This window comes from Eublepharis macularius, chromosome 7 (genome assembly GCF_028583425.1).
Source record: "Eublepharis macularius isolate TG4126 chromosome 7, MPM_Emac_v1.0, whole genome shotgun sequence".
NCBI lineage: Eukaryota > Metazoa > Chordata > Lepidosauria > Squamata > Eublepharidae > Eublepharis > Eublepharis macularius.
Window position 1 is genome coordinate 57,950,578 of NC_072796.1, and position 19,349 is coordinate 57,969,926.

Below are 19,349 nucleotides of genomic sequence, written 5' to 3' on the forward strand. Positions count from 1 at the left end.
ATTCACAGGGTTTTATAGACTGGGGTTGGGACAAGACTAGTTTTCAGTTATTGTATTAAGCAGTTTTATTGTGATTGTATTGAATATTATATTTTATATTGTTTTTAACCATTGTAATTTTTGTGAACGTCAAGATCTTAACTGAAGAGAAGCGGTATAATAATTGAATAAATAAATAAATTGAATAAATAAATCCTTCCATCTGTTCTAACTACACCAGATCAGGAAATGCTCTTAGCTTATAGACAATTAACAACCCACTATAGCAAGTATCAGTGAAGACAGTTAGCTCTTTTGTTAACACATTTATGTACCTTAAAATACATGAGAGGAAAAATAATTACAATTTTACTATTTTGCCAAAGTGACGAGTGTTATCTGCACTGTTAGCAGCAATTCCAAGTCTTCTCTGCTTATTAGAGATCATAAGGCTAGTTCAAAGGAGTCTTGCTGATTACAATTACATTCAGAATTAGCTGATGATAACCTTGTGCTAAATAAATCACATAGCATGGGTTCTTTGTCGGACAATCAATTACAGTTTAAATGAATGCCTATTAAAATCTAGATTAAAAAAAAAATCACAGTTTTTTGTAATCGTAAAGTATTACCACATAGTCTTTTTTATTATTATAATAAATTTATTCCACATTAACTTAAACATAACCATACAAAACCCAAAATATAACAATTCCTAAGGAGTTCCATACATCTAGAAATTCAATAGTTCTTGACAATTAATGTTAGAAGAAACAATTTTTTTCCTGCAAAAATTGCACACTAGGAAACCATATTTCTTGGAAATTTGTTTGATAGGCTTCCAAATTCTGAATGCCTGTAGAGCAATCCACTTTACCCAATATAAAATGGTTCCAGATGGAATCATACCATTTTTGTAGTGAGGGCCCTTTCTTATTTCTCCATTTCTTGGCAATCTCTATCCTAGCGATTGCTAACAAAGTTGTTATTGTAACCAGTTTGTTTTTATCTACTTGTTTTAACAAATCTATTTCTAGAAAAATATTTTCTGGATTTCTTGGAATCTGTTGGCCCACTATACTTTCTATTTACGACCACATAGTCTTGAAAGGTCAGGCAGAACAATGAACATACTTATTCTAGATCAGAATCCACAGAGCTTAGGCATGATTAAACCTATTTCAACCAATCAGTTTAAGGACATCTAACTCAGTGGTAAATTGTGGCCATTAGATGCAAAATATTAAAATTATCATTTTAGTTGTCCTTTAAATTACAGGATAATTCATCTCATTAAAATAAAGAGTGAGATTTATCCAGCACAAATCAGCCAAGATGGCCTTGGAAGGTCTGGTGGACAGACAATTCAAACATATTAACATATTAAACAACTCGGCAACTACCCAGTAGGATTAGGCTTACAGCAACAGACAATATATAGAAGTAAAGTCCATAGTCCCTATCCCTTTTCTAGTGCATCTCTTTGAGAACACTTCCTTTCAGTACAGCCCTTCTATCTGAGTAAAAAGCCCTCTTGAATAATTCAGTTTTACATAATTTGGGATCTCAAGAGAGTAGGAGCTTTCTGTACCTCTTCAGGCAGACTATTCCATCAGGTGGGGGCCACCACAAGGAATGAATATGTCCAAGCAGCTGTTTATTTTGCCTGAGTGCAAGGTGGCACCTGCAAAAGGCCTTGTTCAGGTGAGCGAAACTGCCTCGGTGGAACAAAGGGGGAGAGAGAGTCCAGTTGATATGACAGACCAAGACTGTGAAGAGCTTTGTATGTAGCTAATAAAATGAATTGAGCTTGGTAACTGATTGGTAGTAACTGCAGAATGGGTGTAATATGCATACTCCTCCTAGCTCTTGGTAATAAGCAAATATCAGCATTCTGAAATGCATAGCATGATATAATGAAATCTCTTACTGGGGTCATCCATATAACTCATAATGATATCTTCAGAAAGCCATCATAATAATAGCTGCTGTGGTTTAGATTTCCACCAGGAGAACGACAGCTTCCAGAGCCTTCCAAGTATGTCCCAGTATTGACATGTATCTCCTCTCTAACCAAGGGGAACTAACTTCATTTTTATATCTGAAACATCTCTCTGTTTCTTCATGTATGCAGCTGTTTATAGTACCACAATTTCCAATTTCCCTTTTCAGTCAGCCCCATGAAACAGGGTGTTGATATGGCAGTACAGTGGTTCTTGGGTTGCCCAGATGCCATTGCCAGTTTCTGACACTGTTAGACAATTTGCCTCTGGAGGGGTACTGTTTCTATTTGTTGTACATACTTCAAAAATGTGCAGAAGTTGGTTTTAGGTTTTAAAATAGTGTATGTCCTATATCTAAATATGATGTCCAAGAAATACATTGACAAAGCATGTGCACAGATGTGCATGTGCAATGTATAATTTTAAGTTTATCAGGCTTTTTGAAAGGGTTTGTCAAAAAAAACCCTTTAATTTTAAAGAACTGAAATCACAAGAGGAGAAATGGCAGTAGAAGCAGCTAATATATTAAAATCTTCAGAGTGAAATGTTTCATTACAACCAATTAAGATATTTTAATATTTAAATAGAGACCATTACATGGTAAATCACTTTAATATTAATGTGACTAAAAATTACAAGTGGCTAAAAAAACCATTATTTTATTTCTAATAGCTACTAACATTTGACTCTAGCAATAGCTGATGATAAGGTTAACTGTTTTGTAATGAATCAAGGGCACTATGTTTATAACCAATTTTATTCATGAGAAATATGATAACAGATCTTTTTATTCTGTCCTAATGTATCATCACTAAATACATTATCACAAAACATATATGCACTTTTAAGAATTAAAGATATGTTATGGAGATAGAAATTATTTCAAATAAAACCAACATTGGTAAACACACGACATAAAGATAATAAGCGGAATCCAAAGGTTTCATTCCACTAATGATACCATCTTTCTTTCTGATGTAAGGGGACTCCTGTTGGTGTATGGAGCCTTACATCACTGAAAGAGGCACATTCTGCCTGTAAAATCTCTACCTCCAGTGGAAAGTACCACCAGGAACAGAACTAAATATTGCAGGGCTGGTCAGAAGATCATTCAGGAGTGACCTGCCAAACAAATAAAAGTAGCTCTCTACGCCAACTTGAGTACTGCTGTAATTACTTGCTAGCCTTCCTTTTAAAGTGATGGCAGCAGTTTCTCTCCTCTTTGTCGCACAATTTGGGGTGGTGGTAATGGTTTGCTTTGGGGAAACAGTAGAGAAAAGATTTTCCTACCCAAGCACTACAGACATGATCCATGCTGTAATTTTTGTGGGAACTGTCATTTTGTGCCTGGCTCCATCCACTGTGCCACCATTTTTGTTTGAAAAAACATATTTTTTTAACAATACTACACACACAGCAGCCATTTTCCCTGTCCCAATGGTGGTCATTTCCCCACACATACTAGAGGGGAATCTTTTTCCATATTTTTTGTTTTTTGTTTTTTTAAACCAGTAATGGAAGTAATGATATACACTGTTATGTTGATATGCCAGTTGCCTGAAAACACTGGTGACGTGGGAGGAGATGGCTGTCACTTGGACTGTTGTTTGCATGTGACCAGTAAAATCCAGACTTTTTGCCCACATGACAGCCAGTCCAGTTTTGCTGAGATCTTTCACAAAGTATCACATGAACATATGAAGCTGTGTTATACTGAATCAGGCCCGTGATTCTATCAAGATCAGTATTGGCTGCTCAGAATGGCAGTGGTTCTCCAGGGTCTCAGATTGAACTCTTTCGCTTTAACTACCATCTGAGCCTTTTAAATGGAGATGCTGGCCAACTGGATCGAAGATCTTTTGCATGCCAAGCAGATGCTCTACCACTGAACCACATCCCCTCCTCCGACAGCAAAGCAGGTTTGGGAACAATCACAGAAAAGCCAAAGAAAACCAGGTGGTGCATAAAAGCTCCAAGATAGTATGGGAAAGCAGGGAAAATGCCCAGTTTCCAACAGCATCAAACTGGGGACAAATCAGTAACATGATAACTGCCCCTGTAATGAAATTGCCTTCATAAATGGGGTATCACATAGGAAAATAAAAATTTCCATAGCCTCAACATGTTGTGTTATGCTAATAGATTTATTTCAGGATAAAAACTGGTATGTGCTTAAAATATAAAATGCCTAAGAGTCCCTCTGTTCCAAAGAGGGAGCTGCTTGCTTGCTCTCCTGCTTGTTTGTTTGGTTTTTTTGTTTGTTGTAATGAATGAACGTTGCTATTGAAATCCCAATCCCGTAGCTGGAAATCCCAATATGGGTTTGTTGCACACTTTTTGCTGACTATCTCAGCTCGTATGGTAAGTCCTTCTGTAAATGTCATTCAACCTTCCACCATGAAATACTAATTAGATAATGATAATTATTACCCAACGGTTGTTCTACCCTTAGATGTAGAACTTATTTCATATAAACAGATGTTGTAGTTCCAGGATATGTAAACAAGCATAAGGATCTGTTTGCAAACATACATTTTATGGAGCTCTAATACATACATACAGAGCTCTTTGCAAGAACTCAATTCACTTGAGTGCTGGAAAATACTACACACACATATATATACATACAGTACATGTAAGATTTTCTGCAGCACTAAAATGCACTCTACGAGCATATCAAAGCCAGCAGCATCACTGGCTCTGGATTAATGTTCATTTTTCCTATGTCCAAATAAGTAAACTGAATTAAGCAAAAAAACCAAGAATTTTACTTCAAGTTTCTTTGATAATGCGGCACTTACCCATACGGCAGCAAGGCTGCTCGGATGGGGGCCGGGTTTGCCGCTCCGGAAGGAGCAAAGACAGCCCGCGCTTAAACCCATCCGGGCATTGGCCTGGGGGCGGAGCAAACGGCTAGTTAGCCGGTTCCGCCCCACAGGCCTCCTCAGTCGCCGCGTGTCTGCTCGTGGGAGAGGTGCATGTAGCAACTCTCCGAGGGCAGGGCCGGCGGCTGCGAGGCTGTGCAGTGCGGAAGACGGTCGGCAGCCTCGGCGGCCTTGGTCGGATTGGGCAAGCGGCCGGGCGGAGAGCCTGCTGCCGCTCGCCGGCCGCGCGCGCCCGCGCCTGCCGGGTGCTGCCCGTCCGGCGTCGCTTCTTAGAGGCAGCCCAAGTCCCGGCGATCAGTCCGCGGCGCGGGAGCAAGCGCCTGGGCCTGCGGCTGCGGTCGGAGTCGGGTGACTCGGCGCCTGCCTTCCCGGCTCGGCCGGCTTCAGCCCGCGCGCCTCGCCACCGTTGCGGCTCGCGCGGCCGCGCCTTAATTGTTGAGGGGTTGTGAGTCCCCTCTGGGCAGCAGTTCGGTTGAGGCCCTGTTAGGCCGCCGGGACGCGGGGGTCTTTATCGGAGGGGGGGTTATATTAGGGGCTGTCGAGCTTCCCCTGTTCCCCCCCCCCGCCCCGGTGGGTGGCTGGCGCTGAGGGATATCTCCTCCATTTTCCACCCCCCCCCCACCCTAGGGAGGCAGCGGGGAAGGTGTTGGTTTGTTTGCCCCCCCCCTCCAGTAGGTGGTTGTATCTCACGCCCCCCCCCCGGTTAGGGTGGGTTGTTATAGGGATTGACGAGCTGCAGGTTGCACTTGGTACCTGCTTTCCTGGGGGGTATTGTGCATTGTTCTGGGCAGGGCATTTGAGTTGCCTTCCTCCTTTCCTGAGGGGTTGTACTGGCCCAGTGTACATTATGCCGGGAAAGGGAAAAGGGCCGTCTAAGGGCAAACAGCCAGCGAAGCGTCCACTATCAAAGAGGCCAGCCCCGGTTTCTTCCTCATCGGAGGATGAGGGTGATTTGCAGGGCCGGCAAGACATCTTGGCTCGCTTGACTGCCTTAGAACAAGCCAGGGGAGCTGGTGGCTCAGCAACCGGCAGAGCAAAGAGGGCTCGCTCAACCCTTTTGGCTTCGTCAGCCACCTTCCAGCGCGATGTTCTTAATAGGCTTTCTGCTCTTGAAAGTACAGGTACGCCAGCAGCAGGGGAGCGAGCCTGCGAGGTGACGGTGACTGAAGCCACAGCCGTTGAACTGAGTGGCGTAGCTGAGCAAAGCGTGCAGGAGGAATCTGGGCAGGTGGCAGTTGCAATTCAACCTCCTGAGGGTGATGGTAAGTCGGCTGCACCTGTTACACCAGGGGCTTGGCCCTGGGGGCATTGGGGTCAAGCACCTGCTCCACCATCTGCACCCCAGGGGCACGTGGGTTCCACGATAGGAGTTCCCCCTCAGTTCTATGGGGCTAATCCGGTGTGGCCCCAAGCATCATGGAATGCGCTTCAGGCCGCTAGTAGCGATGTAGCTGGCCCATCTTCAGGACAGGCCCCCTCGGTCCCTGGTTCCCAGGCATCGGGGAGCCACTTTAATCAGTGGGGTTACTATCCGTGGGGCTTCCCTGTGGGGGGGACACACGGTTATGGGTCCATTCCATTTGGAGCTATGCCTTTTGGGGATACAGCGATGCCCCTAGGTGATCACTTAACTCTCGCCACTAGGGATAAGATTCTGCGTGGCGAATATGTGGATGTTTTCAATCTCCTGTTTCGGGATTTGGAAAAGAAAGACAAGGAGGAGTTAGATGATCGCGATAAAGAAAGGCTGAAGCGCAGGAAAATAGAGCGGAACTGGCATAACTGGCTGCCTGGCATGTTAATCTATGCCGGCGTGGTGGCTAGGGCTCAGCCTTGGAAGGCTGCCCAGTTATTCCAATACATTGATATAATTTATAGGGGACATACGGACTTCGTTGGTGCAGCTTGGCTGCAATACGACGAGGAATTCCGTATGCGTGCCGCCCTCAACCCGGCCTGGCAGTGGGACAGGATACACCAGCAGCTTTGGCTGCAGGTCATGTCCCCGGCCAAACCGAATGCAGGTGACCGCTCGGATAGTGGCCACCTGGTTCAGAGGAGTCAGACTACGCAGGGCACCCGCGCACCCGCGGGGCAGCCGGTTCAACCCCGGCTGCTGTGCTGGGACTTTAGTTCCCAAGGGGTGTGCTCCAGGAAGGTGTGCAATTTTAAACACCAGTGCCCAATCTGTGGTGGCCCCCACCCTTTCACTTCTTGCACCAGGCAATCTAAGAGGGCGGGAAGGCGTGGAGGTGGGGGTGGGGGCGGGGGCCCCCCAGCTACTGCTGGAAAAGGGCCCCAGCCCCATAAACCTGACGGTTCTTGAACGCCTCCTTGCGGGGTACCCTAAACGCGAGGAAGCGCACTTTTTGTTGGAAGGTTTTCGTTATGGCTTTAGGATTCCTTTCCAGGGTCCTAGGGCTCCCTTCATGTCCTCTAATTTACGTTCGGTTGTGGGCATGGAGGAGGTTGTTAGGTGTAAAATAGGTAAAGAATGTTTGGAGGGGCGTGTTCTGGGCCCCTTTCCAGCCCCCCCCCGGTTCCGTGTCTGAGAGTGTCGCCCCTGGGTGTGGTCCCAAAGAAAGCCGTGGGGGAATTCAGGCTCATTCATCACTTGTCCTACCCTAGAGGGGGGTCGGTGAATGATGCCATCCCTGAGCACATGTGCTCTGTTCGATACACTTCCTTTGATCAGGCTGTCAAGGTTGTTAGGCAATGCGGGGTGGGGGCCGAGATGGCAAAATGCGACATAAAGTCTGCATTTCGTCTTCTGCCGGTTCACCCGGACGACTTTGAGTTGCTTGGCTTCTCGTTTGATGGCCAGTTTTATATGGATAGGGCATTGCCAATGGGTTGCTCGATTTCGTGTGCAGCCTTTGAGCGTTTCAGCTCGTTTCTGGAATGGGCCCTCAGGTCACGGCTTCGGTGCCGCGCCACGGCCCATTATTTAGATGATTTCCTTTTCGTTGGGCCCCCCGGGGGGGGCCAGTGTCACCGCCTTTTGACGGGCTTTATTGCCTTGGCGGCTGAGTTGGGCGTGCCTCTCGCCCATGAGAAAACGGAAGGTCCGGCTACTACCCTCACCTTTTTGGGGATTGAGCTGGACACAATTAGGCAGGCCTCCCGGTTGCCTGCCCAGAAGCTCTTCGACCTTAGAACTCGGCTGGCCCTTTTTAGAGGGAAGAAGAAAGCCACGTTGCGTGAGCTCCAGCAGCTGGTGGGGCATTTAAATTTCGCCTGCCGGGTCGTAGCCCCCGGCAGAGCCTTCCTCAGGCGCTTGTGCGATGCCATGGGGGGACTTCGTCTCCCCCATCATCGCCTTTCCATCAATAGGGGGATGAGGGAGGACCTGGAAGTTTGGGAGGCATTCCTCAGGGACTTTAACGGGGTCTCATTTTGGAGGGAGCCTCTTAGGTTAGCGGCGGATATGCAGGTTGCATCCGATGCTTCGGGGTCCCTGGGGTTCGGTGTCTATTTTCAAGGTCACTGGTGTGCCGAACGGTGGCCGGTACAATGGGTCAGAAGGGGATGGTGTAAGGACCTCACCTTTCTGGAACTGTTTCCGATCCTAGTAGCAGTGCATCTTTGGGGGGACACCTTGGCAAACCACTCTGTCCACTTTTGGTGCGACAATCAGGCAGTGGTTCATGTCCTCCGGTCCCTTACATCTAGGTCATCAAGGGTCATGAGGCTGGTTCGTGCCTTCACCCTCCGGTGTTTAAAGCTTAATATTTTGTTTCTAGCTCGGCATGTCCCTGGGTTGGACAATAGCGTGGCAGATGCTCTGTCTCGCTTTCAGGTTCCCCGGTTTCGGCAGCTTGCCCCCGAGGCGGACGCCGCACCGACCACGATGCCGTGGGAACTGTGGAACCTTGGAGGCTAGAGGCTGAAAGGGCTATTCATCTGGCACTGGCCCCCAGCTCGCGGCGGTCGTACGATCGAGCAGTGCGTCAATTTGCGGGTTTTAGGGGGAATGCGGGTTTGCAACAGGTATGGCCTATACCAGTGCAGCACCTCATGCAGTTCTGCGTGGCTCAGAGAGGTTCTGGGTTGTCGGTTAAGTCTATCAGGGGTCAGCTAGCGGCTTTAGCCTTCGCTAGTAAGGCCAAGGGTCTTGCAGATCTGACGGGCGATTTCCGTTTGCGGAAAATGCTTGAAGGGTGGTCCCGTGAAACTGGGACTCGCAGGGACGATAGGCAGCCAATTTCCCCTGCTATTCTTAGGGGTTTAGGCGAGCTTTGGGATAAGTTGTGTCGCTCTCCGTTTGAGGCGGCGTTGTTTCATGCGGCTTCCCTTACCGCGTTTTTTGGGGCGCTTAGGGTCAGCGAATTGGTGGCCCTGGCTCGGGCTGATCACTCGGGCCGTGCCTTGAGGGCGCAGGATCTCAAATTCGAGGGTGACGAGGTCACCCTTAGGGTACGGAGATCCAAGACTGACCAGGCGGGTAAGGGATTCGTGTTACGTTTAGGCAGCTGTGCTGAACCTGGCCTATGCCCGGTTAGCGCGTTGAGGTGCTACGTGGCTCTTCGGGGAGAGGGTGACGGGCTGCTTTTCCGGCACGAGGATGGCTCCCCATTGACCAAATATCAGTTTTGGTCGGTGACTGGGAAGGCTTTGTCGGAACTGGGTCTTGACGGCTTGAAATTTGGGACTCATTCCTTCAGGATTGGGGCGGCTTCGACGGCCGCGGCTATGGGGTACCCGGGCCCAGTTATACAGCGTCTGGGACGCTGGCGGTCGGCGGCCTTCCGGTCTTATGTCCGCCCTTTGGGCGGAGAGGTGAACGCTTCTTGACTTTGGTCTCTTTGCAGGTGCGGCGGCTTGCTACACGAGGAAGAGGGTTTTGATTTGCGGCCATAGTATGGTCTTTTGGGCTGCTCGTCAAGCAAAGAAGACCCAGTTCGGCTCGCAGTTGGGCCTCAGTTTGTGGGCTACGGTGGAATGGCAGGGTCGCAGAGGTTTGAGGTGGCCTGGTCTCCTGCCGCTCCTTTTTGAGGGAAGGTGTGGCCCCCTGCCGGACATTCTGGTAATCCACCTCGGTGGCAATGATCTTGGCCTGGTGAAGGGTAAGGCCCTATCTTTGCAGGCGGAGGCCGACCTGTGGTGGATTAAAGAGCGTTGGCCCGACACGCTCATTATATGGTCAGCAATACTTCCCCGTCGTGTATGGAGGGAAGCGTTGGACCCTGTCGGGATTGAAAGGGCACGTCATAGGGCTAACAGGGCCTTGGAGAAGGCCTTGGGCCGGGGTCTGGGGATATATCTGCCACATCCCGCTATAAAGGCTGAGGTGGCTGACCTTTATCGTAGCGATGGGGTCCACCTGTCGGTGAGTGGCAATGACATTTTCCTGGAGGATTTGCGGCAAGGGCTCAGGTTGGCCATAAGCCACCTGTGGGGTGCTAGGGCCTAAGCAGAGGCTTGACCCTTAGCAGTGGCAGGTAGGATAGCTTGAGCGGGCCGGTGACCCCTTGGCACATTCCCATTAGTTGGGAAATGGGGGTCTGTCAGGAGCGGCTGGTGAGGCTGTACGGCTGCCAGCTGCGAGGGCAGACTGCCTGGTGGGGAACCCTGACAAGGCCGCCCCTAGGCTCCACGGCTAGTGGGGGCTGGTGCTTTGAAGGGGAACCACTCGCCTGGCCGCCGGGTCCCAGCCATCCTCTGGATGGAACACCCCCGGGGCAGCAGGGGTCACCCAGACAGGTCAAGGCGGTGGTCCGGTAGGACCCCAGGGCTTGACCTGTACCGCAGTTAGATCCCTTGCCGCAATGACAGGTTTATGTTATGTTGGTTAATTAATAAAGTGGCCCTGTTTATATCCCAATACGGTCTCTGTCTTTTATTCCGACTGGAGTGGCAATGCGGCACTTACCCATACGGCAGCAAGGCTGCTCGGATGGGGGCCGGGTTTGCCGCTCCGGAAGGAGCAAAGACAGCCCGCGCTTAAACCCATCCGGGCATTGGCCTGGGGGCGGAGCAAACGGCTAGTTAGCCGGTTCCGCCCCACAGGCCTCCTCAGTCGCCGCGTGTCTGCTCGTCCCACCCACCTCTCCCTGTTACAGTGCGGGATTAGCCGGTCGCCGTTTTACGGGGCCAGGTAGGAATTTTTTCTTCTTCCCCAATTGGCCTACAGGGAAGTTGTTTTTCGCCTACCTCGCACTGCGGGACATATTTAAACTGGTGGTTGATGGAATGTATATAGTTTGGCCACTGGCAGGTAGGATAGCTTGAGCGGGCCGGTGACCCCTTGGCACATTCCCATTAGTTGGGAAATGGGGGTCTGTCAGGAGCGGCTGGTGAGGCTGTACGGCTGCCAGCTGCGAGGGCAGACTGCCTGGTGGGGAACCCTGACAAGGCCGCCCCTAGGCTCCACGGCTAGTGGGGGCTGGTGCTTTGAAGGGGAACCACTCGCCTGGCCGCCGGGTCCCAGCCATCCTCTGGATGGAACACCCCCGGGGCAGCAGGGGTCACCCAGACAGGTCAAGGCGGTGGTCCGGTAGGACCCCAGGGCTTGACCTGTACCGCAGTTAGATCCCTTGCCGCAATGACAGGTTTATGTTATGTTGGTTAATTAATAAAGTGGCCCTGTTTATATCCCAATACGGTCTCTGTCTTTTATTCCGACTGGAGTGGCAATAACTAACCTGAAATAGATAACGTTCTCCTGCACTTATGCCTGTGAAAATGGAGGAATGTGTATTGTTTTTATTGTGTTTGTCTGAGGGTGGGTGAGTGTGGTTTGAACTGGCAGAATAGGTGTACATTTCAGCTGTGCAAAAATTGCAAGGCTTCATGCTCTGTTTATTGAGCTCACAGAAGATAAACTAACCATTAATAATCCACACTATGACAATAAATGCAAGCCAGTTCATCTTTCTTTCCACTTTGCTTCTGAGGTGTGAGGTAGGAATCAAAATTATCCAAGTGGGATAAGGGAGCACACCACAAATATGACATGTTGCTCATTACCATCAGGAAATATTGAAGGCTTGACTCCAGAATAAGGGTCTCTAAAAAGCAACATCAATATTGCTGACTGGTAATCTGTCCGGTCTGGATGCAAATAGCAGTGTAATGTCTTCCATTTTGTGGCTGTCGAGAAATTTGGGATGCAGCATAAAAATATGTCTTTTGTCACTCAATCCTGCTGAAATTTTGTCTCCCTTGTACCTTGAGGGAATGAATAGTATAGAAAAGGATCATTTTTCTCTTCCTTGAAATACCAGCTTTGCAAGAGAAGGAAGATAGACTATGAATATCAGATTATTCTCTTACTTACCTGTTTGAAATATGGTAGCTCAGTTTTACACCTCAGCTTCAATACTGTAAATAGAACCTGGCATCACTGCAGCTAAAGAATCATTCTAAGCTTGGCAGAGTCAAAAAGTTCCATCCCAATTGCCATTTAATAGTCACAGGTGCACTTACTATTAAATCAGAGAGGCATACTAGCCAAGTACATTGAGATACTCTAGGAGGCTTCTTGAATGTGGTATAAGGAGCTGTCATAGTTAAAGCCTAATGGTTACTGTCAGTAGATCCTAGGTATGGAATGGAGGAGGAAGATCTTCCCTTGCATTGCAAGTAGCTAGCATGCCACATAGAAATATATCAGCAGCACATCCTCTTGATACCAAAGATGTTACTGCATTCTAGTATGCAGTCTACAAAGCTAGGATATAACTGACACAGACGTGGCAGTGATAGACATCTCATTGGTCTTCTAGGCTATATTGGGGCTGGAGAGCTAGATAATAAAAACCACTGAGCAGCCAGCACCCAGAGTAGCTTGTCTCTATGTGTACTAGGCACTTTATTCTTTCTCATGGACTCACCTAAGCCCCTTTATGATTACAAACTGACCACCATAGAGATATTTGGGGTCCTATGCTCTGTGGTGCCTGTGTGAGGGCTATTTGCTCTCCATTAAATTCATTGAATTTCCACTTACATCATTTCTTTTGATGATATTATACTACATTATTGCAGGGGACAAGCCCAGAGGCAAAAGAAACTTAAGATCCCAGATAGTTCCCCCTTTTTTTGTAACATATTTCCTAAACCACCAATTTCTAACATCACTTATGCTAGCATAGTTCTATCAGCATAAGATTACACAAGTTACACAACTGCAGAGTTAAAATCTACCCATACAGAACATTTACCATGCAAACCTAAGGGGGGGGGCGTTTAGAGAGCTGACTAGCTGCCAGACTGACATAAGCAGGAGTTGCACCAGCACAGTGTCCTGGTGATGCCCTGCTGCAGCCAGCCGCCAGAGGGCTGCTGGAGTAAATCCCTACACCAGCATGGAACTGGGTGGGCTGGTGATGTGTGGCAGGAATTATTTGGCTCCCCAGCCCAGAAACATCCCTCACTGTGGTAGAAATTTATGCCAGCAAAAAATATGATGCAGCCCATAGGTGTCCATGCAATAGAAAAGGCCAAGTGCTCTGCCACAGGCATATGTCCACCCCAAACCCCCAATCGAGTGCAGGATGTTGACTACAGCTGCAGCCAACCACCTCCTTCCCCAGTAATGACCAAACCCCCTCCTTAGCACCCAGTCTCTGACCCTCCAGCCAGGACATCCCATAGTTAATAACAATAATAATAACATTTGATTTATATACCGCCCTTCAGGATGACTTAACACCCACTCAGAGTGGTTTACAAAGTGTGTCATTATCATCCTCACAACAACAAACACCCTGTGAGGTGAGTGGGGCTGAGAGAGCTCCTAGAAGCTGTGACTGACCCTCCACTGGCTTCAAGTGGGGGAATCAAACCCGGTTCTGCAGATTAGAGTCTTGCGCTCTTAATCACTACACCAAACTTGCTTAGGTAGGGTGCATACATGGGACTTTGTCTCAGAGCTCTCTGCTCTATGGACCTAAAGAACACAGTGGTGGTCTTAGCTGGAGGGAGAGGCAAAGAGAGGGCACTCAGCGCCACTGTGGGAGCACTTAGCACTAATACCCAAGTGGGAGAGCGAAGTCCAGACTCTGTGGCCAACATGTCTCATTTTCAGAATCCTAACAGGAATCACATCTCTGGGAGCCTAACTTGAAGGGGCAATCATGCATTTACAGGCAAGGAGGGGTGGGAATACTGGCTGGCAGTATTCCCTCCAACTTGTCCCATGGTGGCAAGCCAGGAATGGCCAGGAGCACTCTCATTGTCCTCTTCCTGTGCCACTTTCCTGGGGGTTGCACCTTTTACCTCACATGGGGTTGCACCTTTTGCCTCACATTTTTTTTATTTATTTTATTTATTATTAAACTTCTATCCCACCCTGCCCACAAGAGGGCTCAGGGCAGATTACAACAGTAAAACATAATTTACATTAATAACTTCAATAAAATCACAGAATCAAAATCACCCCCATACAGTAACCTTACACCCCATCCCTGCCAATAATGCACAAAGGAGTGGACAAAAAGCAGGGGGAACATGGGGCATGCTCTTCTATGTACCTTTTTGAAGTTGCCCACAGTGTATAGGTTGCTGTTCTATATGTCTACTGTCTCATTACTGACTGCCTCAAATGTATCATCCCATCTTTCCCCACCCATCAGCTGGGATGTGTCCCCATTGCTTCTCCCATGTAATTGGTTCTTTCTACCATATCCATCATGGCCAAGCCATCATACCCCTGTGACATCTTTGGAGCACAATGGCATGGGTCCTAGGAAGACGGGTACTATTGTGACCCATATGCCTCCATTTTGAGTCTTTTGGCTGCTTCCCAGCCTCTGCCAACACCCCTTAGGGAGCTAACTAGCAGTGCCATGACTGTACTGGCAGCTGGGTGCTTCCTCCATGGCAGACCTCAGGATTGCACTCAGGATGTAGGGTTCTCTAGTTAACATAAGTGGGCCAAAGGATTACACTGTTAAATATGTACTTATTTATTTTGAAAAGCATTGTATAACATTAACGGCTTAAGAAAAATACCTTCCTTGGCTGGAGTATTTCCAAACAAGACATTATATGCATACAGGTTTAAAAGGTAAAAATATTAAGAATAATTCTCACCAATGTTGAAAGAATATCTTTGACCAAAGTAATCACAAAACCACTAAACAGTTGTTATCAATTGGATACCATTTTTAAGATGCTCCACCTAATCTTCCTATTGGCTGTAGACAATTGTCCTGCTGCTAATAGGCCCTCACAATGATGCCATGTTCCTAAAGCCATGAATGAATTTAACCATTGCCTTTTAATTATGAGTCTTGAAACTCCAAGAAATTGAAAGAGAAGAAGTTTGGTAGTTTCATCCAAAAACTACAATAGAAAGGCAATTTGCTAAGAATGTAATAATTTATATAATTAGTATTTTTAAAACAATTGTTATTAATGTATAATTTGTATTTTGTATATTATAAAGTAACAAATAGATTGAGCTAATACATAAATACTGGAATTATCATATGCTGATTTAACTCAGACATGGTAAACATGCTGATTGATTGATTGATTGATTGATTGATTGATTGATTGATTGATTGATTGATTGATTGATTGATTGATTGATTGATTGATTGATTGATTGATTGATTGATTGATTGATTGATTGATTGATTGATTGATTGATTGATTGATTGATTGATTGATTGATTGATTGATTGATTGATTGATTGATTGATTGATTGATTGATTGATTGATTGATTGATTGATTGATTGATTGATTGATTGATTGATTGATATCCCATCCTCCCCACAAATGGGCTCAGGGCTGCTCACATCATGATAAAATACAATAAATTAGTTATAATACATACTGTTATAATACAATATTATAATACAATAAATCAGCCATAAAATCAATAACACTCTTAAAACTATCACTAAAATAATCCAGGCACCATTATACATAGCCTATCTTAGATAAATAATCAAAAATAAATAAATAATCAAAAACCTGCATAGGCCATAGGGCAGAGCACATGGCCGAGGACAGTCACAGAAGATGGAATAAGGGGGGACACCTGCTGGTCCTCAACCAAAGGTCTGGTGGAACATCTCTATTTTAGAAAGCTTTCCACCAGGCCGGGGCCAGGGCTGAAAAAGGCCTGACCCTGGTCAAGGCCAGACGGATGTCCCTCGAGCGGGAACCACCAGAAGTTGTTTATCTGCTAAGTGCAATGCCCTACAAGGGACGTAATGGGAGAGGCGGTCCTGCAAGTATGCCAGTCCCAGTCCATGAAGGGCTTTAAACACCAAGCTTAACACCTTGGACCGGATCCAGAACTCCACTGGAAGCCAGTGCAGCTGGCACAGCACAGGACAAATGTGCACTTGAATAGGCGCTCCTGTAAGAATGTGTGCTGCTGCATTCTGGACCAGCTGTAACTTCCAGGTCAGGCCCAAGGGCAGCCCAGCCTAGAGTGAGTTGCAGTAGTCTAGCTTGGATGTGACCATTGCATGGATTACTGTAGCCAGGTCCTGGGGCGAGAGATAGGGCTCCAGTTGCCTGGCATGACGAAGATGAAAAAAGGCAGACCTGGCAACGGTCATGACCTGGGCCTCCATTGAAAGTGTGGCATCCAGAGTTACACCCAGGCTTCTCACTGTCAATGAAGGCTTCAATTGTACGTCGAGGCTTCAATTGTACGTCGAGGCTTCAATTGTACGTCGAGGCTTCAATTGTACGTCGAGGGTTGTGACTGAGCCAGGTCCCCAACTCCATTGCTCCACGATTCAGACACAGAACCTCTGTCTTCAGGGGATTCAATTTCAGGTGACTCTGGCGTAGCCATACCATCACAGCCTCAAGACCCTTGGCCAAGGAATCCAGAGCAAAATCAGACTGGTCATCTATCAATAGATAGACCTGGGTGTCACCCCATACTGGTGACAACCCAGCCCAAAATTGTGGAGTACCTGGGCGAGGGGGCCCATGTAGATGCTAAATAGCATCAGGGAAAGAATTGCTCCCTGAGGGACACCACATATCAAAGAATGGCAGGCAGACATCTGTTCCCCAAGTGCCAACCTCTGTCCTTGGCTGTGGAGGAAGGATTCAGGCATTGCAGGGCTGTCCTACAAATCCTGACATCAGCGAGGAGGGGGTCAAGAGATGATGATCAACCATGTCAAACGCTGCTGTAAGATCTAGAAGTATCAGCAGTGCCGACCCGCCCCGATTCAGGTGTCACCGCAGATCATCTGTGAGAGCGACCAGAGCTGTCTCTGGACCATGGCCAGGGCTGAAGCCAGACTAGAATGGGTTCAGGATAGAGGCATCATCCAGGTATACCTGCAACTGTTCTGCTACCGCCTTCTCTATTACCTTACCCAGGAATGGGTGATTTGAAACTGGATGGTAATTGGCTGAATCAACAGGATCCAATGATGATTTCTTCAATAAGGGCCACACCACTACCTCCTTCAACAAGTCCGGGGAAACCCCAGAACTCAGGGAAAGATTAATGATGTAATGATGTTCTATAATAAAAAGACTGCAACAAAAACTTAAAGGAGATTTAAGAATTCTGCCTATAACCTTCATCTGATCTTTTGGTTGTATTGCAAGGATTACTAAAAAGCTAAAATAAGGGATTAATTAATTTGTCAATCACAGGAAAAATAGTTGCAGGAAAATATTGGTGGTATCTTCAAAAAAATTTCAAGAATACAAGAGTGGTTAAATAAAATATAGCATGTAATTTAATTGTCTAAGCCTATTGCAATGTTAAAATTTCAAAAAGAACTACAAAACTAGGTAATTTCCGGGGGGGAGGCGGGAGCATGGTGGCCTTTTGTTGAATGTGCAAAAGTTAATTATAATATTGATTCAAGTGTACACAGCAGGTTTTCAATTTTGTAATATAACTTTTTCCCCCTTTGTGAACAGGAATGTTTATCTTGTGTTTTAATTATATGTGTGTAAAGACATTCTGTGTGTGCGTCTCCTCACACTTTGACAGTTCTTAGTTGCAAAGCAGGATCAAAAAATTTGTATAAATGAACGATGTTGTGATTCTGATCATTGTAAGAAACTTTGCCACTCATAGAAGCATCTCTTCATGAGCTACATTGTCCTTTTTCTCCCTATGGGAGACGGCTACAGGGAAAATATGTAAGGGGCATTACTGATCACAGGAGTATGAGCTGCCAATGATCTGTGATTCTGTTTTGTATGAAAAACCATGATCAACTTAGCCATCATTATTGTTCCCAGATTCTGCTTCTTCAGCAGTTCTCCATACATTTAGCAAGGCAGTTTCAGATAAGGAAATAAGAACTTTTTTCAAAAAGTCACCTCAGTTTTTCATCTGAAGGTGCTGCTTTAAGCAATTATCCATGAGAAGATGATTCAGATGCAACGCCTATGATGAAACCCCACACCATTATATTAATAATGCTCATAGGCATTATTTATATACACACAGCCAGAGGGGAAAATAGATACTCTCTTTCTTAGCTAAGCATTTATGTAATAATGCCCCAGTTTTGCCTATAAGAATGTTATGTAGTGTATTCATTTTCCCTCCTGTCATGAAGAACTACAGGAGATAAACAGTCAGTATTCTTTGCCATGCAATCAATATTCAGTAAATTAAAAGCTGCGCATATCTCAGAATAGATGCTGAATGTTTTAATCACTGTCACCCCTGCTTGGTGTGTATCTTGAGTATACTGTGGAGACTTTAATAAATATTTTATGGATCTCTTCAGAAGCTTATCGCTTTCACCCCTGAAATGCCCGTTGGCAAGTATTTTTATTATGCTTCCCCTTTATTAAAGAAATTCATAGACATATGCACTGTGCATCTTATAAAAAGTAAATTGAGGACTTGTTCTTTGCAATATCACAGCTAGGAGGGGCATTTTTATTTGACCTCACTACCTGACTAGAAATTACCCCATGGTCTCCTGCCTCCTGTGAAGCGTTGTTTAAACAGTGTTCATTCTATTACCAAGTCTTCTGAACTAACTTCATGAATGCTATTTTTGGAATAGAGTAACAATTATATACTATTATAAAGCAGAACCCTAGACAAATGTGCATATTATTTAAGAGTATTTATTTTTCTAAACATTCTTGCGGCTTGAGAGGATATTGTTTCCTTTTCTCATTATTGTGGCCTTTAATTATAACTGCATATTAGTTGATTTAGTATCCTCAGTTGCTCATCTTCAGAGTTTGATGCTTTTGTGCACATCATGCATTCATAACTGAAATGTGGCATGAATTTTGATTTAAAGTTAAATAAAAGGCTAAATAAAAGATAATTGTTATTGCTATTATTACTAGTACCACCACCACCACTACCACCACCACTATTACTAATGGAAAAGGGAAAATGATTCTGTGGTAGTTTTAAGGTATTAAAATGTAGACAGCTTGCATCTTGTGTGTGCATGGTTTGCTCAAAAGCATGAAAATTTGTCACAAAAGGTGAACTATCAAGAGAATAAGTGTAAACAATTTAAAATATCTGCAGATATGTGAAAACTAAATTCATGAGA

The 19,349-nt window shown here is 46.0% G+C and overlaps 1 protein-coding gene across 1 annotated transcript; it reads left to right on the plus strand.

Annotated features, from left to right (window-relative positions):
• The first annotated feature begins 5,631 nt into the window (after window positions 1-5,631).
• LOC129333070 (uncharacterized) lies at window positions 5,632-11,494 on the plus strand. The gene is made up of 2 exons (XM_054984399.1): window positions 5,632-6,129; window positions 9,679-11,494. Exons 1-2 carry the CDS (start codon window positions 5,715-5,717, stop codon window positions 10,278-10,280), a joined length of 1,017 nt encoding a protein of 338 aa, XP_054840374.1. The 5' UTR covers window positions 5,632-5,714; the 3' UTR covers window positions 10,281-11,494.
• Window positions 11,495-19,349: the final 7,855 nt, after the last annotated feature.